At 34.8% G+C, this 10726-nt stretch overlaps 1 protein-coding gene across 5 annotated transcripts in view; it reads right to left on the bottom strand.

Moving 5' to 3' along the window:
• Positions 1 to 678: 678 nt before the first annotated feature.
• LOC125661023 (exocyst complex component 2-like) overlaps positions 679 to 10726 on the bottom strand; it is a 47283-nt gene continuing 37235 nt past the window's right edge. For all 5 annotated transcript variants that reach the window (XM_056152756.1, XM_048892884.2, XM_048892866.2 and 2 more), the window contains 3 exons: positions 9944 to 10005; positions 7837 to 7893; positions 679 to 993 (listed from right to left, as the gene is read on the bottom strand). In XM_056152756.1, coding sequence (XP_056008731.1) covers positions 894 to 993; positions 7837 to 7893; positions 9944 to 10005 — 219 coding nt within the window. In that variant the 3' untranslated portion in view covers positions 679 to 893. The remainder of the gene's footprint in view (positions 994 to 7836; positions 7894 to 9943; positions 10006 to 10726) is intronic.

The raw sequence follows: 10726 nt of genomic DNA, 5'->3' as shown, positions 1-10726 counted from the left end.
TTTTTAATTTTGTTTTAAACCTTGAATATATATATAATATATTGACAAATCAATAAATTTATGTGTTTAACATTGTGAAAATTTGTGTGGAAATGTCTAACATATGACTATGAATCATTGAAAGAAAACCTTAAGGATGTGCACATTACTCTAACAATAACACTCATTGCAATATACATGTACTGCATGTTAATATCTAACAGACATGCTATCTAATATCCTGCTGTCTGATTAACAGCGGAAATATTCATGGCTGGTATCCAGGCCAGCTAGATCTTTCTCCTCGTGAACAGGAAGGTGTTCTTGACACACATAAACTTCAAATTTTAGCTGGAAAGTCATAACAATGGGCTGTGAAATCACCATATTGATAAATCTAATCCTCTTATCCGGACACACGGTCCACGTGGAAAACCAGTCTCAACAGCTCCACAAAGTCATACATTAGAAAGTTCATCATTATCTTATCAATCAACCTTAAGGTGGTCAAATCTTCAGGTTGCAAGATACAGTATGGTCACCTATATTTACTAAAGATCTTAAAATGTTGATTAAATTCAGATATTGTATATTATGTATATCTTTATATGTTATGTGCTTCATGCCATGCCTGTGAATGTATAGACTGGGAATAATATATTTCTGCCTTTCTGCATCAATGAAAAATACAAGATCATGTTTAAAACCATTATATATTTCTTTTTAAATCATTTATGTATAATTAAAGATCATGTGACATTTCACACAACAAATTTATTGCACAATGTTTCACTCTCTCTTAATTCTTTTTAAGTCACTTGAATTTTCCCATAATCCTCCTTGCTTTTGTTACTGTTGCCATGGTGACTTTCTTTCCCATGACACAAAACATAATACCTGTCTGCTGAGATGAATTACGCAACACTAGATGTCCTCAATACACTGTCTCCATAGAAACACATTAGCTGGAATTTCATCTGAGATTTAAATTTATTTAGGAGTTCTTCTTGCAACCTACAAGTAAAATGACATGAATGTAATCATTGTGGCCTATTCAAACATTGTCCAAACTTCTTTGTGAACACATAAATAAAGAACAATCTGTAAATGTGAAACTTTAAATTGGAAAAGTGTTTGGTAAAGAAAATTCGATGTTCTTTCTTTTATTTGTATATCTGAGAAGGTTCTTGAATGTTCTTTGCTTAATTGTCCAAAATAGAGCTCCTGAGTAAACACAATGCCATGGATGGGGATGTAATATGGCACCGAGTACACACACTAATTTTGGCTTGGTTCTACTGATTGATGGTCCCGTGAGTTGAAGTTTTACACAGAAACAAAGTCATATACCAGCAGCGTGCATTGTAGATTGTAGCGATTATACTGTAATAATGCGATATAAACAAACACCTTGACATAACTCATTAATACAACGAGAACCAGCATGAGCAAAATATCTAAGTCAGTCAACAGTACTATCTATATCTAATTATTCTAATTATAGCCCTGTATCGAGGGATTCATTGTCACTGCAAGTTTGGAATATTGGTGAGAATGTAAGAAAAGATTTAAATCCCAGTTCTGTGTTATCAGATCAGGAGATTCGATGCGGCCTTGAGAGGGACAAAAAACAAAAGGAGGGGCAATAACCTTCCCACTGACACGAGATTTACAACTGGTTTTTTGTTTCTGAACATGTAATGAGATGTTAATTAAGTATTTGCAAAGGTTTACACCCAAGTTAATACACCTCACATATTCAACTGAATTTAGAATAACATTAATGCCTTCTTTGTCAAAAACAAATTCATACTTTGAATAATTCTGTACAGCCATTTGCTTAAATCATTTTTCAATGAATACACTTTAAAATTACTGAAGTATGGCAATTTTCTAGCTATAAGAATATCATGTAACAAAGAAGGAAAATCTAAGTGTCTCTCTGTGCCAAAATTTAAACTTCAGTCATATTGTGTAAATGACCTTTGTATCATGACCTTCACTGAATATCAGATTACAGGTTTAAGGTCATGTAGAATCTCAATTTTCAGGGCATTGATACTGCATAATGATTATAAGTATCACATTGTAAATAGAATGCAAGATCTTCTTCTTGGAGCAATTTTCTGTATGAATTCTAAAGCACCGCTTGCCTGTGAAGAAAAGGAGGGGTTAATGTTAAAACATTTTATAGAATTCAAATTGTTTTTAAAATTCCATCAGTCATAATTGAAGATTATTTTGTCCACACCCCCTTCCTCCACCAATTTTTGTTGTCCCTTACTTTGCTTTGGGTCTGCATCAAGAATCAAATTGGGGCATACTAATACTTGGTATTTAGTGATAATTTCTGAAGACAAATTTCTATGTTAATGACAACAAATGTAATCTTAGTTGTTTACTCCCGGGATTAAGATAACACAATTTCTCTGAATGTGGGTCATATGTCCGAATTGTTTTTATCTCCTGTTTCCATCTTTATGATTGTGTCTCATAAATACATCAATCTTGTGCAGATTATGACATTCTTATTCTAATTATTATTTAAATTAACCACAGCAGTACACTGAATATGAATTGAGGAAAACAACCTTCCCATTAAGAGTCAGTTATCTCTGTCGAGACTGTAGTTCTACTGGTTTGGATTGCAAGACAAACTGCCATTGTAATTCCATCAGCAGAGCATTCATGAATGGGAAGTTGTGATTTCAAATCTCAGATTGTTCAGACCCCAGACTTTACAGCAGGAAGCTAATAAATACAAGATTTAGATAGGGCCTTATTTGGCCCTCCTTAAAAACTGATGTCAGGCACTGGTGCACTAAAGAATCCTTACTGCAAAGGCCAGAGGTCATAGCAAATGTCTAAGATTGACATAATAAATATACCTGGTGTTGCCTTGATAGCAACTAAACATTCTCAATGGGACAACAATCCATATATACCAATCAAATTAGACAAAACAGTACGAGATATACATGTTATTAAAGATTTATTTTTGAATTTCATACTTATTGACTATATCATCATGAGTTATTTTTAAAAAACCACATCCAACCTGATAGAAAGACAGAACAGTGTCTATGAGAAACCTTTATTTGTCCCATATATCACACAAATTACAAAAATGAATATGTTCCTGGTATTCTATATCAAGTAACAGTTGCCAAACTTTTCATACAAAATCAATTTATGTGATGTTGAACCAAGTTTCATTCTTAAAAAAAAATGAATGCGAGGGGTTGCTTCACTTACTGCTCTATCTTAAATAAAAGGGATAATTTCATACATTATCAATTAATTCTAACGGATCATTTCATACATTATCAATTAATTCTAATTTAGTAACAGCTGTTCATCAAATAAACAAGAGGCCCATGGGCCACAATGCTCAACTGATTTTTCATGGCCCTGCTGTTCCTCAGAAGATTTTTAAACAAATTTTTAATCTCTTTATTCCAATGGAAACATTTTGACCCTATATTATGACCAAGCCCCCAAAGGGTGATGACTTAAACGAACTTGAATTCTCACAACATATCCTTTTGATGGTCGGAGATTTTGAAGAATGTTCCACTGAAGGAGGAGGGAGGGTTAGAAAAAAAATTTAAACAAGAGATGTTTGTAAAACACATATGCCCCCCATGGTGCAAAATTGAAAAGGGTTATACACACACATCATTTAATTGATAGTAGTATCATCAATTCAAAATATTGAGCAGACAATATCTTCCTATGTCAGGAGTGGATTGACCATGTGACCTAAAAATCAATAGGGGTCATCAACTCCTGAAGATGTACCAGTGTACCAAGTTTGATGTCTGTCAAGCAAAGGGTTCTCAAGATATTGAACGGACAGTATATTCCTATGTCCAGTTTGACCCTTGACCATGTGACCTCAAAATCAATAGGAGTCATCTTCTCCTGAAGATGTACCCGTGTACCAAGTTTGATGTCTGTCAAGCAAAGGGCTCTCAAGATATTGAGCGGACAGTATATTCCTATGTCCAGTTTGACCCTTGATCATGTGACCTCAAAATCAATAGGTGTCATCTTCTCCTGATGATGTACCAGTGCACCAAGTTTAATGTCTGTCAAACAAAGGGTTCTCAAGATATTGAGCAGACAGTATATTCCTATATCCAATTTGACTCTTGACCTTTAACCATGTGACCTCAAAATCAAACAGGGTCATCTTCTTCTAAAGATATACCAGTGTACCAAGTTTGATGTCTGTCAAGCAAAGGATTCTCATGAAATTGAGTGGTCAATATATTCCTAAGTCCAGTTTGACCCTTGACCTTTGACCAGGTGACCTAAAAATCAATAGGGGTCATCTACTCCTTAAGATGTACCAGTGTACCAAGTTTGATGTCTGTCAAGCCAAGGGTTCTCAAGATATTGAGCGGACAGTATATTCCTATGTCCAGAGTAGATTGACCCTTGACCTTTAACCTTTTGACCTGAAAAACAATAGCGGTCCTCTTCTTTTCATAACCAACCCACATATGAAATATCATTACGATTAAGTATATGGTTCTCAAGATATTGAGCGGACATGTGGTCTACCGACCGACCGACAGGTGCAAACCAATATGCCCCTCTTCTTTGAAGGGGGCATAAAAGATATGAACCACTGTATCAATACACATTCTGCATCAAGGTAAAGTATGTTTAATATCCCACAGAATGAGCTTCGGGATTGGTCCTCTAGTGCCCAAAGGCCATGGCACAGGGGTCACTTTCTCCCTATATATTCCCATGTAATACATGAATCTGTATTGTGGCCCAGGAAATTGATTTTAACAAATACAAAAGAGACATTTTTTGCCTCTGCTGAGGATATAACCTGGGACCTCTGGCATGACAGTCCAGTGCTCTACTGATCGAGCTAAAGGGTTAACCCACTAGTCAGAGCTGATAGGGAGGCCATTACCTAACACTACTACACAAACTTGAAATGTCTGATTCACTGTGGCCCCATCCTACCCCCCCCCCCCCCCCCCCATTTACCCAAGTATGCTCTGTAACAAGTTTGGTTGAAATTGGCCCAGTGATTCTACAGATGTGTAAAATTTACAGACATATGGATGGGCAGACAACGGGTGATCAGGAAAGCTCACTTGATCTTATAACTCAGGTGAGCTAAAAATGGCAAGAGAAATTACGTTTTAGTCTACACAATGTCTTCCCCTTCCCATCTACGTACTTTTCGAGTCCCCAATAAACATTTCAGTCAAAATATGAGTCAGTCTGATTTAAAATGCTGCTGTAACTGTGTTCACAAATATCCTCATCTATCAAAATGACCAAGTTCATATTACAATGCAGAGAGTCCCCAAAATTGATTTTATCCTAAAACCCAAAGTGTCTTGCACAATTTTACTTGCCACTAAACAAATTTCCTCAGTCAAGTTTCATTCCAATTCAATCTAAACCATAATAGAAACTGCATTCACAAACATCCCCATAAAGTCCATTAAATCCAAACTATTGATTTCATCACTAACAAAAAAACAACAACCAAGGTCTTGTTCAACTACTCTTGGTACTGCAGAAAAAACTATGTTCAAATGCCCTGCAACAGATATACAGACAAATGGGGGGGGGGGGGGGGTACATATTTCTGTGCATATATCTCTATGTAGTCGTCATTGTTCAAAGTTCCATTCAAACATTTGATTGACTGGGCCATAAATATGTTTCCTATTGATTAACAACAAAGGTAATCAAAAATGTAGAACTCTTCATATAAAAATTCTAAGTCTTGATCAAGATGCATAATGGATGATTTTATTTTAAGTAATTGCAATGAATAGATGGGACTGATGCAACATATCAATTTTCTGAGTTTTTTCTCCCTAATGAATTCTCATTGTAAACATGGATCACCTAGATACACTTAAATTGTGATCAGCATGCAAACTGCCTTTATTTCACGTTTCCTGTTTGTGATTAACAAATGAAGACATTATACATTTACTGGTCTAGGACTGACAAGGCTAACAGCTTTTTCAGTCGTGATGGATGGCCTCAGATTGTTTTGTCTCTTGAAGTGTCTAGTCCCAATTCTTATATAAAAATAGGAGGACATATTTGATTCTCGATCAAATTATTATCCTTCTTAGAAATATGATCAAAAGAAATAAATAACGTGGTCTGATGTCACAGTCTTATTAACATACCTATTTATTTTAGTGCGATCAATAACGCCATTGTGTATCATAATCATTACAGCATTATCATTTCAAGGCCAGAAGAGCTGGACGCAGTGAAAGTGATACATATGTTTTATAACTTCATATCTTTGTTTACATATGCAGTGCCATTTAAGCCTCCAAAAATGCATCTGTTTTTCAAATATTGTCAGATATGTTAATTTTAAGGAAAAAATAAACATTGCCCAGCATGTTGACACCAATACACAGAGCAGCAAGAAGCAGATGTACGAAGCAGATGTACAGGTCACACGAATGTTTGGAACTTCTGACAGGTAAACAGGGAGCATCAGTACTTTTAACAATCCACACACAACTCTGACTAACTATCAGATTAACTGCCGTACACAAGCTGACAAACCAGTTTCAGTACTTATCGGAATTTGAAGAATGAAAAAAAAAAATTGTGAAAAATTAATTGCATTCATTATCCCTAGTGACAGAAATAGACGTCTTTTTGCTTCCATCTGTCAACATATATCACAGACTCATAAGGAATAATCATACGACTGTTTTTCTTGAATAATTGTTATTGGAGCATTCTGCACTATCAAGGATTTTTATTAGAGCATTATGTACTATTGAGAATTTTTATTGGAGCATGTTGCACAATTTAAAATTTTTATCAAAGCATTTTGTACTATTGAGAATTTTTATTGGCGCATTCTGTAGTATTGAGACATTTGTTTCTAAATCAATGATCCATATTTTCTGTGTTTATCCCAAAGCCTTCCATTTCATGTCATTGACAGGCAAATGACTACAAGTTTGGTGATACCCCACAGTAAAGTATAAGTCACTGTTACTCATATTATAGAGGGCTTTATCCTTATCTTAATTACGGTCATTCTTAAAATCCCCCATTTCTCCATGGAATTTATTTTACATGTAGCTTCTTTCATACTGAGACATAGTACATTTTAAGTGCAATGTTTTGCAATAGGAGCATGTGGCTTAGTGCTGCATGCTGTGGATATGCACTGACTTGCAGTGAAGAAATGTGGCTTTGTAATGCTGCATTCTGTATACAGTTTTATGGTGGAGAAACACATGGTTTAGTAATGCTGCATGCTGTAGATATATACAGTTTTATGGTGGAGAAACACATGGTTTAGTAATGCTGCATTCTGTATATATGCACAGTTTTATGGTGGAGAAACATGAGGTTTAGTAATGCTGCATGCTGTAGATATACATTAGTTTATGGTAGAGAAACATGAGGTTTAGTAATGCTGCATTCTGTATATACACACAGTTTTATGGTGGAGAAACATGAGGTTTAGTAATGCTGCATGCTGCATCGTCGGAAACCCACGGTTGATTACGCTTCGTGAACGAAGCGTAATCAACCGTGGGTTTCCGACGATGTGCATGCTGTAGATATACAGTTTTATGGTGGAGAAACATGTGGTTAGTGCTGCTGCATGTTGTGCCCCAGGACACGGTATTTTTCTACATTGTCTCAGTCATCCCAACTAATGATGAGTACCATCAGATCTATACAAACTTGTATCAAATGAGAATCCCTAATTTACACACGTTCTGAACCATGGAAAACAGATATAATCACCATCTTTCTTAGCTGTCAAGAGTAGGGTTGGATTTAACAAAGTAATTTTTTTTTTTAAATATTACTTACTTTTTGTGTTCTGGCTTCAGTACTGGCAACTCATTCAGGGCGTCTTTATAACAAGAGCTGTAAAAATGAAAAACAAAATTGTCATGCTTGCATATGAACTGTGAATAACAGTATTGTTTTGTCACCTACCATCTGGTCAATTTTAAATGATTTTTATGGCAATATAGATATTTATATAAGTTTTCATAAAAGTTGATTTACTTGACAAAACAAAGAGAGATAACTCTATAATTTGGGTTAAAATAATGTACTTCACAATAGAAATCAATGGAAAACAGAAAATATTTCAAAAACATCCCCCACCCCCTCTCCTTGTGAAACATAAATTCTTTTTTACAGGTATTATAAATTGTCATTAGCAAATTAATAATAGTGGGTGGGGGTGGGTGGGTTGTGACAAGGGGATAAAGAATATATGTTTACAGACCAAAAAACACAATGAAAATGTTTACTCTGATTAATTGCAAATGAAGTTAAACTTTGAAACATGAAGATTAACCATTTTTACTTAATATAAAGTAATTTGACAAATTAAATGGTAATTTATTCATATCAATAAGCATTATAAAATATATGACATTTTTAAAAAACTTGATTTCAAGGAACAGATTTTTTTTTTTTACGCCAATATCAAAAGGAGTTGTAATTAAAAGCAATTAATTAATTAACACTGGTATTAAAGTTAATAATCAATTACTAATGAATTCTACTTTGCATTAAAAAAGTCTCATTAGCAAAATTGCAAAGGTTTTTAGAATACACAAGTTGAAAATGTAGGTGGAAATCCAGAATTAATGTTCGTAGTTCTTTCTAGTCTAAGCTTACAATTCTCCATGATTCACGCACAAAAAGCTTATCATATTTGTCATAAATACTGTATGAATACAGTCGAACCTCATTTTTAAGTTCATGGTTATTATGTTAGACTGCTTATCACAATGGAATGTATTAAAAAGCACAAAACCATTTCTTAACAAACCTATATAAAATAGACATGGTTGACACATTGTCCCAAAGTGCCACGATTCGGTGTTACATTGTAAAAATTCTGACAAAAACGTAATAAGCTCCTACATATTCAGGATGCACCTTCTAACCCACAACTCTCACGTGGATTAAATGCCTTTGGCTCTCAGTGTGTAATTTCCTGGTCTGTTAGGAAATTAGTGATGTTTGACTGGTCATGCTTCGACAGATCAATTAAATAGTGTTTATTTATAAATTGTACTTCAACGGACAGCTTGAGTATCAGAAGTAATTACGACAAAACTTCATGTTTTGTCATCACAGCATGGATACACCCTTCATTGATACCAGAATGAACATCGTATTTCTGGTAAACTTGTGTAATCAGTGGGGGTTTCCCCGCAGGTAAATAAGTCATGGCACACTGATCACAAATTAAAATCAATTTTATTTCTACAAGCACAAAACATCTTCCATTTACATGGCATCTCACACACGTGAAGTCCGGCCACTGTGTCGTCACATGAATTTATATTAGAGCACAGGAGACGTGGATCCAATAAAAGAGCACAGGAGACATGGATCCGATAAACACCACAATTGCGTATTGAACAGTGTTTTTTTTTTTTTTTTTTCAAAAATAGAGCTAAATGAAGAGTAATCAATAAAAACAATGCTTTGTTGTTTACAATTTGATGTACAAATGTTGCATTTCAACAGGCAACTTTTATCATGTTGCTCCCGGTTTTACCCTATTCCACTGTGAGAAATAAATAACGGGGTTCCACTGTATTGATAATTCTTATTCATGAGAACTTTATTTTCACTTAATTCACAATGTTGCCTAGATGAGAATCAGAAGTTCATGTAAATACCTCTGTTTGTGTGTCATGTGTGAGTATATACTTTTTCTCAGTTTCAAGTCTACAGTCAGAACATGAATTGCACAAACAGGGTAATTTCTCTACCCCCCCCCCCCCCAAAAGCTTCATAAAATTTGCAAGGTGATATTAAATCCTCATTGTGCAAAGCAGCAAACTTTTTGCAATATAAAATTTTATAACAAGAATTCAGTGAGAAAAGTCCCAGATGACTACAAATTACACCTAGTGATATAGCAATTATATATAAAATATATTACCTGGCATGTGGAGTTAGGTACACATTGACTGTTTCCTGTAGTGCCAGTAATTCCAGACGAGCCTACAACAGAATAAATCAGGTGTGTAAAAGAGCCAATCAGGTGTGTAGACCAATCAGCCATATAACAGAATAAATCAGCCATGTAACAGAATAAATCAGGCGTGTAAAAGAGCCCATCAGGTGTGTAAACCAATCAGCCATATAACAGAATAAATCAGCCATGTAACAGAATAAATCAGGCGTGTAAAAGAGCCCATCAGGTGTGTAAACCAATCAGCCATGTAGCAGAACAAGTCAGGCATGTAAAAGAACCAATCACATATATGTCAAAGACAAAATACAATGCCGATATCGACAATAGCATGACGATATCATGTCAATATCGTCATCTTACAAATTCTAATATCTACCATAAATATGACTGTCTTCAAGGACCAAATATGACGTCGATATCAACAATATCAGGAATAGCATGATGATATCGTGTTGAAATCACCATCTGACAAAGTTACTTTTACCACATAAAACGCTGTTTTCCAAAGATCAAGTATGATGGCGATACATATATCTATAATTGTTTCCATATCGTCAATTGACAAAGTTATCATTTTTTAAGGGTCATATATAATAATGATATAAACTTAGGTATAGGGTTAGGTGGTATATTTAAAGGGACCGTCTTACCCTAACTGATGGTGACACATTTATAGGAACTGGCATACTAAACGTATTCCATTATATGGCACCAGTCTATGAACTTTTTAATAACCCTTCGTACAGT

The sequence above is a fragment of the Ostrea edulis genome, chromosome 1 (assembly GCF_947568905.1).
Source record: "Ostrea edulis chromosome 1, xbOstEdul1.1, whole genome shotgun sequence".
In the NCBI taxonomy this organism is placed as follows: domain Eukaryota; kingdom Metazoa; phylum Mollusca; class Bivalvia; order Ostreida; family Ostreidae; genus Ostrea; species Ostrea edulis.
The sequence above is the reverse complement of the archived record's forward strand: the minus strand, read 5'-3'. Positions and strand labels throughout refer to the sequence as shown.